General features: G+C 45.3%; 1 protein-coding gene across 3 annotated transcripts in view; it reads right to left on the bottom strand.

Moving 5' to 3' along the window:
- The window catches only part of LOC124223773 (neurotrimin), a 118,337-nt gene that overhangs the window by 57,059 nt on the left and 37,079 nt on the right, over positions 1-24,199 (bottom strand). For all 3 annotated transcript variants that reach the window (XR_011177684.1, XM_046636018.2, XM_046636019.2), the window contains exons 2-3: positions 20,848-20,954; positions 4,255-4,462 (exon numbers count right to left, since the gene is read on the bottom strand). Coding sequence is in view for 2 of the 3 variants with exons in the window: in XM_046636018.2 (XP_046491974.1) it covers positions 4,255-4,462; positions 20,848-20,954 (315 nt within the window). In the remaining variant the exon portion in view is untranslated. The remainder of the gene's footprint in view (positions 1-4,254; positions 4,463-20,847; positions 20,955-24,199) is intronic.

Genomic DNA, 24,199 nt, shown 5'->3' with positions numbered 1-24,199 from the left:
AAAATTCAACCACCGACAGCGAAGCTGCTTGCGATACGTTGAACTGGGAGTGAACGAGCCGACCTCCTCCATCCCACAACATCCCATCCCATCCCATCTCATCCCCCACTTGTTGTTTGCTCTCTAACTGAACGGTGCTTCCGTGTGTAATGTGTCTCTACTCTGTACCGTAGGTGTAGGCATTGTCTACGTCCATCTGTGAGTGCATTATTATACGCGTATGGGTTGTAACCCGTATAATAATGTCGAACAAGCGAATATAGTGGATGAGAAAGACTGGCGTCGGAGCTTTGTTATTTCTAAAAGTTTTTTTTCTTTCTTTTCCCCCAAGCAGCAAGACGAGGCAAGGATAGAGTATTATTCAACTTTCTCAGGAATGCTATATTATAGCTATAAAAGTTTTGATTCAGGGATAACATTGTATACGTAATATCGTAGATAGGACGTCAGCGAATCTAAACACCATACGGCAGATATGAGACAGTAATATATCATTTTTGAAACGGAAAACCGTGTCATGGTTGAAATAAAAATCTTTTCAACAGCCAAATCTCCGAGGGATTTGCGTGAATTTAGTGAAATTGAATCATACAGGAAACTGAGACGCGACGGGATCTATCATTCGGATAAAAGTTGCCGATTCCTCCAGCGAAACCGGAAAAGGAGAGCGGTTTGTTATATATTCGTTAAGGAGGGGGAGGTATAGCTTATTCCTATTTTTAGGAGTTTTTTTTTTAAAGAAAATGAAAATGTAGAGCAATTTGATTTTGGAGACTTTATTATTTATAGTTTCAAGAACATTTTAGAATGTTTTCATTGAAATTAATAACAAAATGGCGTCATGGCGCATGCAAGTAACGAACGACTCCGAACTCAAGGGCTTTTTCGATAGCCCATCTCCTGAAGTCACTATCCAACTTGTAACAGTTAGGAACAATTTTTTGAGTTAAAAACATCTTTTCGGTTCGAGTTTGCCAATATATACAATTAGGAACAAAAACTTTTTGAGCTCGAATCGATAAACAAGTTTTAAATATTGCGTCATCGTGATATCAGACATGAGATCAGATTTCAGAAAATTCTGCTCAAAGTGCTTTCATTTTCTTTAAAGAAAAACATCTCCCAAAAATAGGTATGATATCAGACCTCCCTTAAATACGCATCCCTGTATCTAGCGTATATGGTATACATCGTGTATAAATGCATATTTACAACTGTTTCTATGTGGCGAATACATATACATACAACTCTATGTATACATGGATCGTTACGCTGCAGGCTGGTGCGGATGATGCATTATTCAGACATGGACGGCCACCGCGTGTTGTGGCGCGTTAACTTGTCCTAAACTCTGGTATACAAGCGAAAGGTGGCCTCTGGGTTCGGGATAGACGACGCGGGGGAGGATCGAGGATCGACGGGGTCGCGGATGAGATTTCGGACCGAAAGCTGAGTCGAATCTCGCCCCCCGCCGAGCTGGAGATAGACAAGTTATTGCGCCGCATACCATGCGGAGGGATTTCCGCAGCGTTTATTTTTTCTCTTTTTTCTATTTTCTTTTTCATTTTCATTCTCCGTCACTCTCTCTCGCTCCCGTGTTTTCTCTCTTCACTTTTCATCTACTTTATCCTATCCTTCGTTCGTTCGTTCGTTCCGTCGTTCCGCATTTCGTACTTTCTTTTTTTTTTTTTTATTTTATTCCCCCCTCCCCTCTTCTTATTCCGAATCACTCGTTGAATAGCATCTCTGAATCGTAATTGGCCACTTGACGTCGTGAATAGGGAAAAGAGGGTGAAAGGAAGGAAGGCAGGCAGAACTGGGATGGAAGACGGGACGCCGTCGGGGGGACGGGACAGAAGCCAGACCCCACTTTTCGTCACAACTAAGTTCCCTCTGCTACATTCACTCTCGTCTTTCTCTACCTCTTACTCCCCTGCAACGATGCTTTTCGGTTTCGCTGCAGTGCATCATGAACTCGTTTGTTTGATGCACGGGGTGACAGGGATCCTATCGGTGAACTTGAAAACCACGACGTAAGTTTACCAGTTGTCGACACGTTTAGACCCAATTATTGTCCCTTTTATTTTCCAAACTTATAAATCGATAGCGCAAATTGTCAATTTTTCGATGACTGAAACCAGCTACTACAGGGTTAAACACTACAAGTTTTTTTTTTTGGTAATTTTAGAAGCAAGGTTCAAACTGATACAACTAACCAAAAGAAGTCTATAATTGGGACAGGGTCGATAACTGGTACACTTTACCTCGTTGCAGTTCGTCGGGCGAAGAAGACGCCGAAAGAGACTTGTATAATTTTATTCTCAAAGTGGAAAATGTGTACGCCCGTGTATCGGGCAGTGATTTAGAGAACGTGGTTTTGGTACAATCTCATATGGTTATTGTAACGAATGGAGTTGTAAATTTTAAAAGAAGCGATTTCACCCGCGCTCCCGTTTTATGGCGACACTTTACTTATACACCCCGTAGGGTAAATCTGCTTCTGCTGGGTATAAGAAGAGGAGGTGGAAATACTCGCCTCGCGAGTATATCTTCAAGATCGTCTTCATTCGAGTTATTTTTCTTATCCCTCCTCCTGACCTCGCAGACTCCCTCAAAACTCACGCAAGCACACGCCCACCCGCCCACATAAGGACAACGACGAAAAGTCTTGCTGTAATCATTCTTTGATTTCTTTTTTGCTTTACGCTTTGTTTGCCTTTTTGAATAATTCATAGTGTCACGCCCCGGCGCCGCACCGTGTTGCTACTGTACATACAACACAGGCGTCAGGGAAAAAGTGTGTCGATTCCTTCGGTGTTACAGGATACCCGTATAGGTACCTTATGTACCACAGTAATACATACAATGATGTGTACCGTTGATTTTTCTCTCATGTCAGTCTTTACATCGTAAGCTGCAGTCTAACTTTAGACTAACAACAACGACAACACAGGTTCGCAAAATAATGTTTCATTTCAGCCGTATGGGATTTTTTTTGGTAAATATTACGATTTCGAGCGTGCTGAATCCGAAAATGACTTCCATTTCCCTCCATCGCGTAAAATATTTTTGCAAAATACAAGGTATTGGTATAAAAAAAAAGCACAACGACAATGAAAAAATGACCATTTTATTACAATGTACTTAACAATATTTCTCATAAAATTAAGCAAACAATTTCTATATGAATTTCAATTGCCATTCCGTTTTCATTCTTTCTGCCTATGAAAGCTTTTCTTCTTCTCTTTGATAATTCTCCGAACACGCTTACGCTTTCAATTTTCTCTTTCCTTGTTTGTATTTATTCTCAAGTCTCACTCTAATACACATCAAATGAAACGCTCCAGATGAAACTTTTTGAGTATTTTGTGCAGGAAAGCCTGAACCACAATTTGCTAATTTCAACGTCAGCAAACGCCTCGCCGATCATCCGATGATGTCACGTCATGGTTCCTACGCCCTACCTTGAATCCGACCATCACCTTTCCATCAGCTCTCTCACCTACGCCTAGCCGTGAGTTATGACGGTTCGGTATTATGTGTCGAGTCCCCGGTGGATCCTCCGCGTCTACGTTATCGTCGCGTCGCGTTGTACAAGGTCGTTTATGTGTACGAAGGTCTGCCCGCGTATTTGTGCCTTTCGCGCTGGTGGGGTGGTGGAGGGAAACAGTCCCGCGGAAACAATTAATCTAGACCTCTGATTACTCCTCCTCCCCACCCGACCCCCTCCCCTCACCCCTCCCACCTCTCACGGCTTCCCAACCCTGCAAACCACCCCCACCACCCCCGCCACCGTCGAGATGTCAAAACTCGAGATATTAATATGTTCTCCCGACTGGCAGGGGCACGTACCCTCTTCTGATTAAATTATTGTTGTCTCGTCTTTTGGCCGGCAGATGAGACGCCCGCGTCTTTTGTTCTCCCTCCTCCTCCTTCTCCACCTCCTCCGTTCTACTCCGTGAGTTCCTTCTTCCCGTGCCGATGCCTACCTACTTTTATCTCTCTTCCTCTTCCTCGTCACGTGGGTGTCTCGCTTTGTTTATTTAATGTTACATTTTCTTTTCTTCCTTTGTTTTCTTTCCCTTCGAAATCTGCTACATAGCCGCTGTCTTTCTCACTCTCGTTAAAATTGGATCGTTGCGATTCCATTTTTCTTTTACCGTCACGCGAAACCAAAGCACGCGGGGCGGAGGGGATCTTGATCGGAACGGCCATGAGGAACCATGTACAGGATGTAACTCATTCTTTACTTACCTACGACGTGGAGGTAGCCGAACTGCGTCTTCGCCGTGACCGTGTTTATCTGGCACATGTACCTTCCCATGTCCTCCTGGTGGACATCGCTTATGTGCAAAAACCAGGTACGGTGTTTGTCGTGCGTTACCGAAATACGCGGGTTCCTCGTTATCACGTGATTGTGCACCGTCAGTATCGCGCTCTGTTCGAAGTGCATCCAAGCAACCTGGAATCATAAGAATACGTGGTGGTACACTTTATATGATCCATGTGATGGGAACGTGGGATTATACAACATCCCTTTTTCTGATGGGGGGGGGGTGAGTGAAATGGTCGAAAAACCCCTTGAATTACAGCGAGGAAAAATATCTTTTCTCAAGAGACGAAATATCTTCTGAAGAAAATAATGGCGCCGAGAGTTGACTCGGGTTTGAAGAGATCACGGTTTCGAGATCACAGGCACGTGTAGCTTACCGCTGATATCCTATAAGACGGTATGATTGAGGTGCAAGTGAAAAAAGGAACGTGTTAGATGGAAGAAAGGACGGAGGAAGGGATGGAGGTGGATGGTCGTTCGAAGCGATTTCTCTATACCCCTAAGTAAGATTAAGAGATTGGCTGGCCGGATGAGGCGTTGCGTTCCGTTTCGCGGATAGACGAGGGGGTTAAACTTTTCGGACTCAGCAGGGGCGTCGGGATCACGGCAGAGGGATGGGAAATACTGCCGAGTATATATCGTGGCCAAAAAGTGTTTGGTAGAAGTTTGAGAATTCAGGACGACTGCAGGATACGGAATACTCGAGCTATGAAATATTTATGTTTTCCTGTTTCAAAGGAGAGTTCCTGATCTCGTTCGCCAAGCAACGCCAGCGGCGGCGGCGGCGGCAGCGGCAGCGGCAGCGGCGGCAAAAGTCCCCGGAGAAATACGGTTAGGGGGCGGAGGGGAGGGAGGGCTGCAAGAGAAACGGAGATATCGAGAACTAGATAGAGAAGAAGAAGAGAGAAGAAGCAGGGATGGAGAATCTCCGGCTCTTCGTTCGCGGTCACGACTGACTTCTGCGCTTTGTATATATGAACAAGTAAAGAGGGATGAAGATAAGAAAGGGATGAAAACTGGGTGCAAAACGTACCTATATACCAGCTGTAAGGGGGATGAACTTAGGTGCGGGAAAAGTGGCGTTGCAGGGTCGATGCACCCGGTTCAACGGGGGCATCAGAGTAAATTATCGGACAAGATCTGTGCGGTGGTGCAGCTACGGCACCCACCGAGGCTTAGGGGTTGTTTCCGCGTTCCTATGGGGGTGAGGGGGTATATTTCTGCGCGTGCATCGCGCGGTAAGGTAAAGCAAGAGGTATAACGCTCTCTTCTATAATTCGGCTGCAGCAGTGCCCTGATGGAAGGGGGTTGCAGGGAGGGGCTAAACTGGGCCATAGACCACCCCCCGCGGCATTGATTCTTCGGCCCCGCGGAGAGTTACAGTTTTGTTTACTACGAAGACCGGGCGGCCGAACGAGAGAAGAACCTCGGGGAGAAACTCGGGGGTGGAGGAGGAACGTCGCCGGCCAGTCTAGCTCCGGGATGCGAGAAGGTTGCGGCTCGGTATCGCGTCGCCACGCGTTTCACCCCTCCCCCCTCCCTCACATATGCCTGACGGGATAGGCGGGCGTGTTCCTCCACTACCGCACACGAATCCCCTTGGAGAGGAAACCGGGGGTGGGATTGCCGGGTTAAACGCGTTACACCACTTAGTCCTGTCGGGCTGTCGCGTTTCGCCCCCGTTGCTTGTTCCTCCCTCCCTGCACTTCCATCTTTCTCTTTCTATTTTCATCTCTCTCTCTCTCTCGCCCGGCAGTCGTTCGATTTTCTCGGTTAAGTTCCCGCTGCGTTACTGTCTTTCTTCTTTTCATTTTTGTTTTCCACTTTTTTTTGGCCCCCTTTTTCGTAAGATGTTTTCACGAAATATACAGTCCTTGTACGGTGTGACGGATAGATCGTTTTCCGAATTCAACCCTGTACGTGCAACGTTTCAAAATCGCGTCGAGTGACTGATGTATTTTTCAGTTCAAAGTGTATGTTTCAGGTCAAAAAAAAACAAACAAAAAACAAATCTACCTCATCAGCACCTACTCTGAAATTTCGAAAACACACCCCACCGCTCACAATCAGGCTACATTCAAAGCTCGTCTCCCTGATCGTAACGCATGTGTAATTAGGGGTAGTTTGGATCGCGACAAGACAGGATTAATTGATGTGGAGGGTTGAGGTTATGTTATCGTTGTTCTTGCCCTTTTAGGCAGACCGTTTTCTTCGTGTTTCGCCGTCATCGGGATCCTGAAACCAGGTCCTGTGTAACACTGTCCTCGGTTCCTCTCCCACTAGTCAACATGTTTTTACACCCCGAGTGCCTAGCGACGATGTCAGCGGGAAGGGGGGAGGTAGGGGGCAGACCTGCAAACAAGCTGATTTAATTTAAAAATCATTCGCTAAGTGCTTCGCCCTCCCTGAAGTCTCATCCCCACCACCACCCCCTCTCCCTATCCTCTGGCCGCTTTCTCCTCGGGGAGAATTCACAAATACATCCTTACGGCGAAGTACGCTGACACATATGTGCGCGTGTGTGTGTGTATACGTATACGGACCTGAATTTATCTCTTTATCTTTCTCCCTGACGAGAACAAACACCGCCTAACTACCCTCCCGACTTTTTATACGACCGAAATACCTACCTGACAAACTTGTTACCGGGATTAATTATTTTTTATATCACCGTGTACGTATCTGTATTGCGTATATTGTACATACGTATACGTATACTATACGTATCGTCTCTTTGTCGCAAATTGCGATGCAACGGATTTCACACGATTTATGCACGCGTAGGTACACACGATTCCTATATGGAATGTCGTGTACATGTACGTTGACTTGATTTATATTCACTAATTCTTTTTTTGCTTTTTTTATTTATTTATTTATTTTTTTTTTTTCTTATTACTCTTACTTTATTCAAGTTTTGCTTCAATTCGTCCCTCGCATTTTTCATTTCCTTCGGCGAATATATCTGCGTGTAGCCGCGTATCCCGATTCTCGTATTCAGCGGGACGCCGGGATCCTCCGGGCAGCGAAGGATTCAACTGAGAACAATCCCGCCATTAAACCCCGGCTCTCTATTATATCTCTGAGCATCAATTGACGCTGCGGGGGCGTTGAGCCACCACTGCTGTCAAAGGGCCGATTCGTTAACCAATTTACCGGCTATCCACCCTTTGACTTCCTTCAAGGAAGGATCCGCGCACGGCTTACAAAGGCCTCAAAGGCAAGAGCAGGGTCCAATTGCTCTCAAGAATTCGAAATCGATCGTTCATTCTTCGAGAAATTATATACAAACTGTACAATCTGGTATTAATTGCTTGATCGATTTCTACCAGTCTGTAATCGTTTTGGGAAAATATTTATTGCCCCAGGGTAAAGAAACCCCATCTCTCTCTGTCTCTCCCTCTCTCTCTGGTAACCCTGAAACGATATACGTTAAAGTCTCGGAAAGTCGTTTTCCCGTCGCTGCGCGACGAGTCGTGTTGTCTTCTTGCTTGCTGGCGTCGTTTCTTGACGGCCGGTCACGTTCCCCGTTTCCGGGAGTGTATTAAATAATGAAACTTCTTTGGAACGCGTTTTATATAGAAGAGATAAAATATAGCCGATACACAGTAGTTGCCTAGGGTTCGGAAAATGAAATAAGAGATAGAACCTGTGACCGCGTAGCTAACAATAAAACAAAAAAAAACAACCAGAAATTTATTATCGCAATTTGTATTCACAAAAATAGTCGGATAATTACAAATATACATTAACTTAAGTAAATCATCATCTAATTTGACTATTTCTTAAATATTTATAAATTTATTATAATTTTTTAAGGATTGTTCATAAGCGAACTTGAATCTAAATCTTCATATTTTTACAGTAGTCGGTAAGTTGTTTTTCTATTTTCATTTCTTTGTTACTCCAATCCTACAAACTAGGTAACTTGTTTACCTCTGTTAGGGTTTACTAATATTCATGACGTTAACGTAAACTTTTGAAATTCAATAAATAAATAAATATTATCCGCTTCATCCTTACTATACCTACAAAGCACATTTGTCTCTGTGACGAGGCAAAGAAGGGTTGACAATCGAGAGAACTTTCGCCATCGGTCCGTTCTTCTTTGTTACTTTCCGTTATTATTTTCTACAATGAGACAAGTTTCAAAAAGGGTTTCTCCCGGGGCGCACCTGATAAAGTCAATGAATTTAAATCGACAGTATATATACATCGAGGGTTAACCCGGTGACCAAACCAAGCTTCGGTTAACCCGACAGAGAAACGGGGACATCCCTGAACAGCTGTCGCCTTTCGGCTTGAGTCAGGTCGCGGGGTTCCGCAAGGCTGGCTGGTAAGCGGAGTATGAAAACCGCCTTGCAATTTTCTACAAAGTAATTTGCGGGAATTTTCGCGACGCGACTTTAGGTGATTTGAAAATTGAGTCAAAGGCCGGTGGCCACGGGTTTGAATATGCATAGATGCGGTTCTTTTTTTTTTTTTTCGTTGTACCTAATTCGTTTCGCGCCCTGATGCGTGGGAGGCTTTTGCATTTTAATACAAATATTATAACACCAGCGGCCGGGTTTGGAAAATATCTCTGAAAAGCATCGCGTGTATAAAACCTTGGTATATAAACCGAGTACGCGCATTTGTAACATAAAGCGAACCATGAATCCGGACGAATCTGTCCGCGGATTACGACGAGAGCAGTCCACGAGCCTCGGCTTTGGATCCGGCAATAAAACATCGGCCGATATCTCCTTCTCTCTCTCTCTCTCTCTCGGCTCTCTTTCTCGCCGCCCGCTTTGCCAATCGGTCAGCAGCAGGGGTTGACTTTATCTCCCTTTTTGGAACTCGGCATCTGCTCCTGGTTCCGCTCCTCGTCCTCATTCTCCTCCTCCGAAGACGCGGCGGAACTTTGCTTTCCCAGTCGCGGCACGCGCTACGTAATTGCGAGGGTGGCGGGGCAGGGCCGGGGGTTGAGGCGCTCATTAAACCTCCCCGACTACCCACACGGCATACGGGATCGGCCAATAAAATCATCCCTTGATCGTCCGGGCTTTAGGTGATGGAACAAATAATGGTTGGACATATTGCGCGCGGGGTGCGGGAAGCTCGATTGAAACAAAACGCCATTGAACGCGACGAGACCGGGGAACGAGAAAAACAATAGACGGCTGACGGACGACGGACGACACGCCCGGCTCTTTTTCCTCTCTCTCTCTCTCTCTCTCCCTCTTCATCCCCCTCCTCGCTAAACACCCGAATCCCGGTGACGTCCCTTGAGTAGGAAGTTGCTTTTATTAGTTCGACGCGTCGCGACTCGCAGCGCGGTAAGTCGCGTTCATGAGAAAAGTAGGGGAGGAGGCCGAGTTGGTCCAAGAAAGAGCAAGGAGGAGAGCTTCGAGTGTGTGGAACAAGGGGTAAAATTCCCAGTAGATCACTGTCACGCTGCGAGAAGCCAATATAAATACCTCGACGCCTTGTAGATATATACTATATTTGGTACACCAATAGTGCAGTGTTCCTCTCTTTTCACTTCGATTTTATTGCCCTATCCTCATCCAGTCCCCACCGTCGTTCGTATTGAGAATCGGACTGCAGCAGCGGAGAGTTTTCACTCAGCCTCAATTAAAAGTCAAGTTCCAAGCTCCGGCGTCGAGCTCGCAATTTTTTACATCCCTCGACGCAGCACAATCCCGGACATTTCTCCAGCGAGTGCTGCACTACAGACGTGTCTGTACATCCTGGAATTCTCTTCTTCATTATTCGTCTCTGAGACACTCTGAGCCTTATATTCTGTAGATTGGCGCCTCTACTTTCACACCCGGAGACGGAATAAAGAGAATAAGCTGGGCAGAAATATTTATAGACCCTCCAGATGCCTTCGTCGATGGGTATACCAAAGTGGAATATATGTATATCTTCGTGTACGTGTACGCTTTGGCGAAAAGCTCAGCTTACAACTGCAACATTTCGCTCTCTCTCTTGCTTATTTCGATTTTATTCTCTCTTCGGATCTTCGTCAGCTTGAAATTCAAATTGTGGGTGGAAAGAATAACAGACAAAAAATTGTAACTTCTTGTTTCTTTTCGTTTTTTTTCGTCTCTTTTACTTATAAATAGACGCTACACGCGTATAGAGAGAGAGAGAGAGTTTCTTGGAACTCCCTGGGTCAGTTCAGCGGTCGAGACGGGCCACGAGGTCGAGTCCCGAAGTAGCCAGCGTCAGCTGGTCGGCAGGGTTAGCGGTGCAGGCTGTCGCTTACAACTTTACCAATATCCAGGAGTAACGGACACAGGGATGATGGCAGAAAGGACAGTGGCTGCGGAAGGCGAGGAACCAACAAGCCTCGTCGAAAATAAAACGTGGATATGATACTTACACGTGGCGCACGCGTCAACTTTGCAACTTTGACGCTCCAAGTTACTTACTAAATATCGACTTTAACATCCGAGAATTCGGTTCTTGAAATTCAATAGGATCCAGCCTGCGGTTGAACGCTGAGAAATCTTGTTTCGATACCACGAATTTCTGAATGAGATTCCAAAGTTTTATAACCATGCTGTAGCCGATGCATAGACGCGCACGACGGATCCAAGATCGTCGATTTCGGATGGACCAATACCGAGATATCACAGTTTCAACGACACGAATAGCGCGAGCTTGCGCGACTCAGCTGCTCGCTAAAATCGTAATACCTTGAGAAAGGCGCGAGCAGAATCGAAAAGCCAGGACTCGTTGGACTCGCCTCGACGTCGACGATCACGTGTTCATTGGTGAAATGCTGCATCTATTTTGTCCGTTGCATATCAGGAAGCTCTGGTCTCGTTATATTCAACGAATAGCGTAGCTTGCGCGACTAACCAGCTAAAATCGTAACATCTTGGGAACGGCGCGAGCAAAATCGAAGAGCCAGGACTCGTTGGATTGGCCTCGACATCGACGATCACGTGGCTGTTGGTAAAATGCTGCATTTTACCCGATGCATATCGGAAATATATGGTTTGGTTCCATTCAACTTTTCACGCCATTTCACCGAGATGTGCGCCATGATGCCGCGGAATTATACCACCGTGACATGAGCAAGTACGCGCAGCGTGTGAATTACGTTCCATAACCTGCAAAAACAGCAGAGTGTAGGTAGGTGAATATGGGAGAAAGAAAACGGCGTTGCGAGTTCGCGTCGCGACGCGTCGTCGCGTCGCCAGCAGGATGGTGTATTTTTATATCCCGAGGTGGGGAATAAATTTCGTCCGGAATACCGCGCGCGACGAGAGAGCCGCGGTGTTGGCTGGCTCTGGTGCAGAACAGGAGAGCGCGGTGGGCAAAGTGAAAGCTAAAAGCGTTCGTAGGTATTTAGGATTGATAGCGGGTTGGTCACAGTAATTTATCGCCCCTCTTCCTCCCCTCGACTTGCGCCGCTGCCTCCCGGCCTCCCTTTCGCCTCCCAGGATTTCGATTACTTTGGAGTGCCTCGCGCGAATCGCCCGCTTCCTCATACTCCGTCCGATCATTCGCCCACCAAAACGAGATCGCGTCCAAAACACACACTCCAAGCTCCGGAGACGGGCCCCGCCCCTCCCTCTCCGCCCTCGTCTCATCCACGTGTCGTTCGCGACTCGATCAACACCGGCCAGCAACAATCAGGAACTCTGATTGATTCTGGTTCGCCGCTTCTTTCCGAGTAGGTACCGAGTTGTGCACCGTGCTGCAGCAGCTGTGGTCACGGTGCGTTGATCCAACCAAAATCGATCAGAGAAGGAAATTCAATCGGCGTTGAGTTGGAGGTGAAGGACGACTCGACGTCGTTTTGACGAATCGCGCTTTCAGTGGGACGGGAAGATTTTTTTTCCTCCGATATTCGAGCATCTCAACGGAAGGTTATCTTTGAGGAACTGTAGAGTTGGAAGAATTGACATATTTCTTACAGCACATTTTTATCTTCACTCACGTCTTTGGTATACCGTACAATTTAGAGTGGTCCTTGAAAAAGTCATTTTTGAATTTCACGATTCAATTCCAAATAATTCAGCAACGATTCCCTTATTTATTCACTTTTTTATTTCAATTCTAACCCGTGCCCGCAAGATGTTCGATTTCCTCATTTAACCCTTTCGGGGACACAATAAATCCACCGAACGAATTTTGGCTGAAATTCGATGTAGGGGGTATCTTGGATCGTTCATTACGAATCTGAACTCGAAATTTGTAAATTCAAAATGACGGATCCAATATGGTGGGCCAAAATTTAAAAAATTATTTGATTTCGATAAAATTCAGTACTCGGATGAATTTTGAATTGAATCCGGGATTTTGAATTTTGAAACTTCGAGTCCAGATCGTACTAAGCAACCCAGGAACCCCCCCCCCCCCCCCCCCCCCTGACCGGATTTTATCGAAACCAGTTTGGTAGATTGAATGTGTCCCTAAAATGCTTGAAAGGGGAAATCCACCCTCTTGCGAGCACGAGTTAGGGTTGATATAAAAAAAATTTTGAGCTGATTTAACGAGTGAACTGATAGAAATTAAAAAATTACCTTTTAAGAACCACCCTGGTATACATACATAATATAACGTAAGATGAAATCACGCAAACGAGTGTTAGAATTTCGACAAGGCGTCGTAAATGGATCCCCGTGTTTCGCGCAAAATATTTTCACATCGACGTACGACGAATGATTGTGTCGTGTGTCGTTTCAGGGGTGGAATGAGGGTTATATAGCGAACTCGCGCGGGTGAGTGAAAAGATTTAATTAAAAAGTTAACCCCTAATTAAGAGGCGGGTACTCCACCCGGTCGCGATGGGTTATCGACGAAAGAGAGGGAGAGAGAAAAAGTGAAAGAGAGGGAGAGATCGGCCGTATTTCGATTAGAGACGACCTAGGGAACTGGTCCGTCGAGCTCTTGGGGGGGTAAATGCCGGGCATTTAATGCTAGGCATCGGGCGAAGCGGCAGTGTCGCGGGAAGCGGCGGGGTTAACGCAATCAGCATTCCCGGTTTAATGAGCCCCTGTATCTGCAGCCGGCGTTCCTCCTCGCACTCTCGGCTTTCATCTTCCTCCTACCCTCGGCCACTCTCCTCGCTTTCTCCTCGCTTTCTCCTCGCTTTCTCCTCGCCCGGTAGCCACCGCGAGAGGGACATCAGCCTCGGGCCTGACAGCCGGGACGACGGGGTAATTGCTACCCTTTCAAAACAGACACCCTTCGCAACGCTCCGGCTGCACTGACGCTCTGTAGGTACAGGTATGCCCGCACCTACAAGAATGCTCTTTGCTCTTCGTGGATTCCCACGGTGCACTTTACACGTCGATTGTTTCGCGAACAACTCGGATGTATGTCACTTGTTATTCTTTTTCGCCGATAATTAGCGTAATCGCAGATACACTGATGATTTTTTTTTTTTTTTTCGCTGAAAGATTCAGGGACGATCAGGATTATGGAGGGTACAGATTTCGAAAGATGTTTAATAACCGTAAATTTTTATTCGCGAGTTAAAATAAATCGAAGGTATATTTTTTCCTCAAGACAAGGCTCCGACGTGAAACTGTGACCTTTGACCGGCTACGTGTTATATTTCCAAAAACGGAGGATCGATCTTGTCCTAATTTCTTGGCCGTAGCGATTACGCCGAAAGAGAGGAGATAACGCGGAAAAATTGTCGAATGGGAAAAGAAGAAAAGAGGAAAAGAGACGAACTCGATAACGAATGTTACCGTTTATACTCGATAGTGCGAGACACAATCTTCCTCGCAAGTATATATACAGCGTTAACAACTCTGATAACGGTTGTTTTCGTCAGTCGGAGCTTTCGGCGTTTACGTTCGCGGTGAGTGATGATAAAAGTTGGAAAACGGGCAGAGGCTGACATCCGACCCGATTCGAAGGAGAGACGAGCGTTTTACTTAGCCAAATACGCAAGCTCTCAAGGTCTTTTTTAATTAAATTCAAATCCTCTCGCTTGATCAAAAGCTCGGAACTTCTTGCCGAGGAGGCTTGGCGGCGGTGCCTTCGTGGGTCTTCGGCGTACCTGCGGTTGCAACTTCTTAGAAATAACGCGATATTTCTCTCACGATCTTCCTCCTCGCCTATCAGGTTAATAACACAAAATTACTCGTGCAGACAACTGTATCTACCAATCTACGGAGCGGAGTGTAGATCAAAGAAATACGACTGGAAGCAGATTCTGAACTACGAACTAGACGGCGATACTCGACAGCGGTAAACTCGACTACCTACGTAAGAACGTACCTACAGTGGATTCAGCGTAACGCGCTTTCGCCGTGCGCAGCTCGACTATCCGGTAAATAACACAACGTTGTACACACGCACCGGGAGGTATACTTCAAAGGAAGCCCGACGTCTCGGGACAACGAAGCAGCCACGCGAAGATACTGCACACTGCAGGCGAACTTGACGGCTGAAGTAATATTGTGCGGTGTGCACGATGGAGATGGAATTGTTGAAGAAACAATATATTTCATTCGCATCCATTCGCTTCAATCTAGTATCCCTTGTTCCAAAGACGATGAATTTGATTCAACAATTTCGATTTAGGTAGTCTGTCAAAATGATTTAGTCGAGCGAATTCCTTGATTCGACGAAAGCCTTTCTTGTCGCGATCCAGTGAAGTATTGATTCGAGTGAACCTTTCAACCGTTGAAGTCTTGATTCAACGAAACATGAATTAAAACAAGCTCAATTCGTTTTGCTAGAACATTTCACATTCTTAAAACAAAACGACAGAGGTGCGTTCAATCAAATTTTTAGTCATCTCAATCACACATTTTCTTGGTAAGAGATTCACACTTATACCAAGGAATTCATGCTGTGTTATCTTGAATAAATTGATAGTCAGCATGATCAAAGTCTTGATTCGATGCTACGTCAAGTTGTCACAAGTATTTCGACAGACAAAAGTGTTTTGTTGAATCAAGCACGTATCGTGTTCGTCGAATTTGACAACAGCATTCAGTTGAGTCAAACGAATATCACTTGACTCAAACAATCCTTTCCCTCCGTGTAGGCAACGGCATGTGGCCCACAAGGGCGCATCCTAGGCTGGGTTCACGTATACCTATACGGTAGATATCGTGTACATGCAGGCCAAGAATGGAACGACGATGTTACATTCAGCGATCCGGGCGATCTAGGGAGCTTAAGCCCGTGGCAAAAAAAAAAAAAACGGCAGAAAAGGTACAACAAACGGTGCGCGAAAGCGTTGATCACAATTTTCTCTCGAACATGTCTACCAGGAGGAATCCGATTCCCACTGAAAGTGCTGAAAAGTGTTTCGACGTGTCGCATGTCGGGTGGATATAATCGACTGGCTAAGCTTCCGCGGGACGAACGCAGCTGTCCGAAATCGGAACAAGCAAGAAGATTTACTGAAAGCTCAAAGGATCATGATCGGAAAGCCACGTTTCGTCCTCTTTCTTTTTGGTGAAAATTTTATCCGGTACGGTGCGAGAGGAGTGGCAGGAGTCGAAACACCTTCCTCAGGATCTGCGTCGCGACCGCGGAAGGGAGAGCAGATGACATTCATTTTCCCGTCCATTGAACGCGGATGGCTGATGGGTGCTCGGCGAGAAGCGGAAGAGGGCGACAAGCGTCTTCTCTCCGCACCGGTGAACGACCTCCACGGTATGAGGTCTCGGGGTCCTTTTGACTCCAACTCACACCCTGAGGCTGGTCCTCGTGTCGCGGTGATCTCGCGGTGAAATTTCATCCTTGCATCGGGTACGTGACTCGGGAGAAAACACTCGTGTGGACCTGATGAATATCGAAGGGAAAAGAAAGGCAAGCGAGAGGGGAGGGAGGAGAAGGAGGAGGAGGAGGAGGAGGAGGAGGAGGAGGAGGAGGAGGAGGAGGAGGAGGAGGAGGAGGAGCTTGACACCTGACACCTGTCGGTCCCACTCGCGGAACTTGCGTGTGAGGATCCGGTCGGTGAACGAAGTTTTCTTCGAAATTCTCGTGTAGCGGAGACGCCATCGATCAGAGGACAAATCTCGGGGGGAAGAGGGACTCGTGAGAAATCAGGGAGGCGTGCGTAATCATAGGGTGAAATATTAAACACGGACGGTGAACTTTTATTAAAAATCCCTTGCAGCTACACGAAGGAGGAAAGAAGAAAGAGGCGGGAGAGAGATAGAGAGGAAAGAGAAAATGATGGATATGTCTCTTTCGCGAGCGTCTCGCGAGACGAGAGAGAGAGAGAGAAAGCGAAAGCCGTCCGGGGGCGGAGGGAGGGGGGGGGGGGGGGTGGAAAAGAAACGAAACCGTCGACGAGAACTAAAAAGCAAAGAATCCTGGAGACAGAAGTCCGATTAATCCACTTTCTCTCTCTCTTTCTCTCTCTCGCTCTTTACTTCCAAGCTGCCCCGAAACCCTGGCTAACTAACTCGAATTGCTACATAGGATAATTTCAGAATCGGAGTGCCATGACGGAAGAACCGCCGTCGATGCTGTTCAATTTGGCAAAATTTCAGGTACAGACACTCGTTACGAAGGACGATAGGCAGAGTGTTACAAGCGGTTTTCCGTCCATCCACTTCGTTGATTAAACAATAACCCGCGGTGGCTGGAAAAGATCGAAGGAATTGTTACAAAGGTTCGAAAACACGAGAAGGAAGAATTGGCGACAGCTCGTTGGACTTTGTCCCCCTACATCCGAGTTGGCAGTTAAATTCGGATAAGGGGAGAGCCTCGCCCCACCATTAAAATGATAAAACAATGTTTGCGGTGGTAAGTGGCACTAAAGCTGCCGCTTGCCTAACCCCCAAACCGCAGGACGTCGCGCCGCCTTCCACGGAAGGAAGGAAGGGGCGGTTCAACGCTGAGAAGACCGTCTTGCTTGTAACCTCTTGGCTTAGACTCTTAGGCGCTCGGCACTCGTTCGACGCTGTACTTGGAAACTCCATTTGTCCTAACGGAGCTGGGAGACGATTCTGAAGAGACGACGTGGCCGTGCCGCCGAGCTGTAATCAAGAAATCGTTGACAGCTGAGGGTGGATCGCAGATCGAGGACGTCGACGAGATGCGCGCCGGTCCACCCTTCCAGTCTCGACTGGGAAAAGTTCAACGTCGGAAGTCCTAACGTGCAGCTCTCTTTGTCCCGTTTCCTCTCATTCTACGCTCCTCAAGTCCCTCTTTCACCTCGAGGAGGGAGCCGTTCGAGGGGTCGCACGCCCTTCTATATAACAACGTTTGTAAAACGGGAATCCCACGGGACCGCGGCCGCGGCGGAAGTGGAGGTGGAGGTGGAGGCTCGAAAGACTCCCGGGGAATCACCTCTCAAAGGAAATGGAAATGGAAATACTTAAGACTTCCTCCTCCTCCTCCTCCTCCTCCTCTTTACTTCGCTCTTCTTTCAGATCCTCGACAAGGTCTCATCGAAACGACGCAAAGTCTTGTACTCGGATTGTCGGAAGGCCCGTCGTGTTTCCTCCGTGGTTTTAGCAGCGTCAAAAATCGGGGTGTTTGCGGCTTTGCCGGGGTCGCCGTTGCCGCAGCTTTGGCAAACACTCTTTCTCCTCGAGTTACTCCAGAAAGACAGACGGACTCGAGTTACACGCGATTCTCCGGACAAACGTCGCAATATTTTCGAGCCTCAAGGGTGGACCGAGCTTTTACTCCCTTTCGGAGTTGGATTTCCCACCCCTCGCGATATTCTGTCCTCCGATCGAAACGACTGGATGCTACCACTCGGCCGGGGGTGGCGGAGATGCGGTGGTTGCTCGCTCAGGGTGGTTGTTTCGACCCTTCGCTAGTAGCTTACGAAGAGAGGAGAAGAGAGGGATGTGCGTCTGCCGTGCACGCCGCCGCCGACTAACATCTTAATAATACAACCCGCTACAAACACCCTCTACTTCATTACCCATTCCTGTCTACGCAAAAGCGAATTCAAGGGTTAACGAACCTCCCGCCGTTGGTAGCGTCTTCCATACTTCTACTCACTCTCAAACAACTTTGATAGAGAGATTTTACATTTTCAACACAATATGTACACAGGTGTATTATGCGAGCATGACCGCAGCTGGCTTTTTTTGTTTTTTTATAATTTGAAATCGCGTATGCCAAATGACGCTTCGCGATCAGGGATATGACGATGCTTGTATAAGTATGTCAGGTTGGCAAACTTGATCAGGTATATCTTACACGCTGATCAGCTTAAGTTACCTCCAGACTTAATACCGCGCCTCTCCACACCTGCTTGGTTTCATCATCTTTCCTGTATCGCGTATTTTCTTTATCTTCCTTCTGTCGCCTCGTGCTCATAGGTACCAGAAACTTCATTAACTCACTGATCCGTACCAATCACTATATCCCATACGCTGAACTGCAGATTGCTTTCAACTTTTTCTTCTTCCTCATCTGTGGGAAAGTGTACGGGAGAAAACGAAGAAGAAGAAGAAAGCTGGAAGAATATTTTTTTCATAGAAAGAAACTCTTTTACTTGTTGCAAAATAAAGTCCAACTCGAAAATTGGGGGGAGGGAGGGGGGATAGACAAAAAAACTTAACAAAAACTGTTAACAAAAATTATTCAACCCTCGAACATCTTGCCCTTGGGCTTTTTTCGTTCTCTCGTCCTACCGGGATGAGTGGGGCAAATTAAAAATAATACCAGCAGTAAAACGTCTCCTCGCCGTCGTCGTCGTCGTCGTCATTTTCTCTCAGCACCCCGCGGAAATTAATAAAAATAAAAATTATCACAAGTTCTTACAGAAAATACACGTAACGAGGAGAAAGAAAAGGAGAGCGGCCGGCTTTTGCCTCAACGTTACATATAAATATATACATATGTATATATACATCTACATTTTTATAATGCGATCATTATACATTTCGCTCTCCTTTGATGCTGACTACTTGGCGGTCGACTGGTACAAGGGTTTACCGCCGTCGACTTTTATGAACCAAACGATTACACTCATTTAATACATACCCCCAAGTATACATTTCTCTGTGTATTATATATCTACATAATTATGTTATATATATATATGTATATATATCGTATGTGTGCGTGTGTATGTGTTCGTAGTCTTGTGTACCGTCATGTGTATTGTGGGTGCACTAAGCCGTCGAGACGGTAGCGCGGCCGCAGCTGGAGAGTGTTGAGGGTAATAAAGCTGATCGCCGAGAAGACGAGGGCGAGGAAACTGAGGGTCTAAGTATGTGTTTAGCGGTATAGCGGTCCCGAGGGAGACCCGGGGTGTGTACTGGAGAAGAGAGAGAGCGAGAGAGAGAGAGAGAGAGAGAGAGAGTCAAGGGTGACCGCAAAATCAGTTTCCCTTCCTCTCTCCCTTGCAGGATGGTCGTTTGTATTTTTTCCCTCTGCTTATTCTCCTCGAGAAAAATCTCCGGCATCAGCCTTTATGCAGCAGCGAGCGCGGTCCACCGCGTAAAAACATAACGTAGAAAAGGCACAGTATGGACATACGTACATATATATTTATACGTACGGAATAACGTATTATAACAAGAGTCTAAGTAAGAGCTCGAGTTTTCGCGTGCAAGCCTCGATGCATCGCACGCTTTCTCTGCACCCCCTCGTCTTTTTAATGAGACCCTTCACCACTTTTATTCCCGTCAAACAGCACAACCCCGTGCCATAGATGGTGCTCCAATGGCTCCGTCTATTCTTTCAGCGTGGCTTACGCTGTGCAACAGAACTTTCCGGCGGCCGAACGACGTTCAAACCCTCTTAAGGTTGTTCATTTACTTGAATCAGTGCTTTTCTCATTAATTCCATGCGCGATTATCGTATACTGGATATATTTGTGAAATTTATCCGCTCGTGAGCTAAGAGAATTTCAGTTAAATCTCCCGATAAAAAAAATAATCTTAAAATTATAAACAATAGTTTAGGTATGAAATTTTTATTTCAAAGTGTTTTGAAATTGAGAAAAAATGATCGGTATTCGATCGGTTTCATTCTACCTTGGCTCATTTTTATTCAGTCAACTGTTTCACACAACTTCAATGGGACGCAGTTTTCTTTTTTCACAAAGTTTTATTGTTCAATATTCAATTTTCCAAGATTACGTGAACATCTGTTTGGATCAACAAATAGCAGCATTAAACTGAGTGTTGAAAAAAGATTGATCGTCACGGTGAAATTGTATAAAACAGTGTGACTAAACATAACAATCAAAGGAAGAATGGAATCGATCGAATCCGATGGATTTTTCTTAACTTTGAAACACTTTGAAATGAAAAATTCATATCCAAGCTATTGCTTATAATTTGAATATTTTTTTTCAAATGATTCAAAGGAAGTTCTCTCACCTCACGGGTGGACAAATATTATTGATATCCGATGTGCGGTTATCCTTGCTCACTTAGTTTCTCACTTTTTTTGCTACCGCCAGTCGAGACAGGCGCTTCTTTTTTACCCCGAGATTAATCGGGGCAATCGTACTTATTGTACGTGCAACGACTTCCGTAACTAGTTGATTTCGTCTTTTTTTAGTCAAGTTTTTTCCGAACCTTACAAAGAATTTTTCCCTCTTCTTTTCAACCTACCTTGTAAGAGCCTAAATTCTTCACGCTGCAGGCCAGCTTCACGTTTCTACCAGCCGGCACTGTTATGTTCTCGATCGAATCTGTGAATTCTGGATCGGAAGTCGGTGCTGGAACATAAAAGAAAATTGGCGATTTTAGTTCGGTGGAAAGTGGATAAAAATGCACGTATTAATATCGAGAATAATCGTTGTCCTTCGTCCTGTGTATCACCGATCTGTTTCATTTCATTTTTCTATGCCCTCCAGATTTTTCTCCCTTCTGTTTCATTTCACCCGTATTACCGCGTAACGTGGAAATATGTAGCCATTTTTCCAACACGTGTTACGCGAATTGTGGGTAAATTTTGAATCGGAACACATATGCCTGACTTATGGACAGGCATAAGTTAGACTGACAGGCTGGTTATTGAGGGCGAATAGCAATTCCTCAAATCTCACTTGATGTTTTATTTTCCGATGGATTTACGCTGACAGACAGTCGCATACGTTTGACGTGTTGTGATTTTTTTCCCCTCTCTCCGACGTTTCTTCTATGCTGCTGAGATTTTTTGATTTTGTTGTTGTTGTTTTTTTTTTTTTTTTTTTTTAATAATTCTTTCTTTAATTTGGTTGTAAATATTCTACAACGTTAGCCAAGTTATTCCTTTCGTCTGCTGACTTTGTAAATTCAATATCAAACACCGTACTTTTACGTGTTTAAAATTGTTCAAGAAGACGAAGTTATTCGACGAGATAAATTTAGACGGTAAAATTCAACACCAGGGTTTTCTTATCAAAAAATTTAATTGCCTGTTTATTTATTTTCTCTTTAATCTCTTTATACCTATAATGTATACTGCATCTATACTTATATACAAGGTAAATTGGTCCTGAGCTTTGACGCAAGAACCTGGAATGCGAAAAAGAGAAATAAACGAGAAATAATGCGAGGATATAGAAACCCCGCGAAATCGTTGGATAATTTTAATATATCAAATAACTTGCCAAATTTTTTCTTCACTCTTTAGCGTCGTATTTTTATTTTTTTTTCTTTTTATTTTTTTATTCTTACCACACGGCGCGATAAGTAACGCAATTTTCAGTATGGTTATGATACCTGCGATGAAATTATAACGGCTAGAATGAGAATAATAATAAAAATCTGAAATTACTATACGGTATATATTTTACACTCTCTCTCTATCTCTCTCTCTCTCTCTGTCTTTCTGTCTCTATCTGGCACTTTTTTTCCATCACTTTTCGTTATTATATATGAACTCACGTGGCTATTTTCAATCTTGGTACTTACGGCCTATCAGCCGCGTCCGAAGTTCAATTTTCCGGGTGATTGAATTTCACCGCGAATACCCCGGCGTGCAAATTTCGATTGCACACCATGTAGTAAGTAAAATATTAGTAGACATGTATGGAAAAATGTTTTCAGTCCTAGGAAAAAAACAATGGAACTAAAATAGAATCCACGAAGCTAGTCAAATTCGGGACGGTAAAACTTGTATCAAAAATGTGGACATAATCGTTATAAAAAAAGAAATAAAAATCTAACGCCACTGTTATTGTTCCAATAATAAAGGTAATAAGAAGAAAAGTCATTAATTTTTCAAATTTAATCATCCTCTACATCCCAACTTCCTGAAGAATAACCGATACCACACTTTTCCGGAATCTCATTTCCGGACCGGAAGTCTGAGGGTGACATTCGGTGTAGGTACGTGCAAACATACGTGACACAAAGACGTATCAATTCGGGATCCGGCGAATCGCTGTAACGTATCGAACGAAATTAGTTTCGAAACTAACTAACCAAACATCAACCTCACCCTCCATCTCCGTGAGCAACGGTGAGACAGAAACGCACAAACTTGCCTCCGCCTCCACCTCCACCTCCACCCCCGCCTCCGCCTGCATGCCGCCTGTCCAAACCCTCTGTTTAGGGTAAACCGCAATCTTCGCTCTCAACAATACAGGGACAAATTTTCGCGGTTAGCTGGCGGAATTTCGATTACCGAGCAAACCGATCATCTATACCAGAGGTGAATTACCCGGCTGATTATTAACAAATTCCGAGCATATCGCCTGGCGTATAACAAAATATGTTCGTACCTCTGTAGATTTTGAAGGTCCAGGTATGAATTCTCCGCCAACGTTACGGGGAATTCATTCCAACGTAAAATCTTCTCCGCGTACGGTTTCTGCGATTTTCCAATTTTACAACGATAACAAATCGATTCGGATTCCAACAAGGCAAGAAAAGACAGAAGAAAGTTGACTTCTTTTCGTGAATAAATCCATCGGTGATATAAATTTTGTAAAACACAGCAGCTTGCACCGGTCCAGGAATCGGGGCGTCACGGGTCCTCTTCAAAGGACGAGTTAAACCCCCCCAGGAAGAGGATCCTTAAACCACTACACTATGCACAACGAACGCGGGAGCTGCGAGGCATGAAGTTTAAAGTTACGTCCGGTTTAGCGTCGTGTTGCCGCTGCAGTCTCCGGAAACAGGACGTGGAATTATCTAAGTGTGCTTGCTCTTTGGCTGCAGTCACTGCTGCAAAAGCTCGTCGACGCGACGCGACGCGACGCGAGGATCGGAGGACGAGGGGATGCGCCGCAGCTACTAGTCGATTCTCCTTGGCATTTCCGTTACGAAGTGACGGGGAGAGAGAGCGAGAGCGAGAGAGTGAGAGAGGAAAAGGAGTCTGACGTACATCCCCGAGGTTCGGCTGCTGTTACACCGGAGGAAGAAGATTTCTCTCGGAAAAGTTGACGGTTACTTGGGCGGGGTACAAAAATGCGAAAGATCGAAAAGTCGACGGGACGAATTCCCAAAACTCAAATTACCGTAGGTTAAAAACGTAGAAAAACGTCGTCTTGTACAAAAACGAAAATTGAGAACGCAAAAATGTATAAATTTTGTACTGACGTTTTTTTTTTTTTATTGGGGAATAAGCTGGGTTGCGAAGGGCAAAATATTGAATCGAGATATACCGAAGAGTCGAAAAGTCGACTTTTCAAATATCAGGCTCGTGCCGTTTTCCAAAATTTTGATTCCGAATTTATCAATAACGACTGACCAAAGACTCGAAAGACCGAAATCTCAAAACTTATTAAGACACAGAATGGACCAAATACCGAAAGGTTGCAAGACATCAAAAACACGTTTATTCTTTCCAACGTGACCAGTTGCAGCTAATAGATGGAGTTGCGCTTTTGAAATGACACGTGAATATGGAACGCGATTTAATGTAGCGATGTCTTGAATAAATTGAACGTACGGGAGAAAAGATGCTCCGTTTAAATGTTATTAAAAATATGTCGCCTTTGCGTTCATTTTTTCTTCGACGACACGGACGATT

Source organism: Neodiprion pinetum, chromosome 7, assembly GCF_021155775.2.
Source record: "Neodiprion pinetum isolate iyNeoPine1 chromosome 7, iyNeoPine1.2, whole genome shotgun sequence".
Lineage (NCBI taxonomy): Eukaryota > Metazoa > Arthropoda > Insecta > Hymenoptera > Diprionidae > Neodiprion > Neodiprion pinetum.
This window is presented reverse-complemented; position numbering and strand designations above follow the sequence as displayed.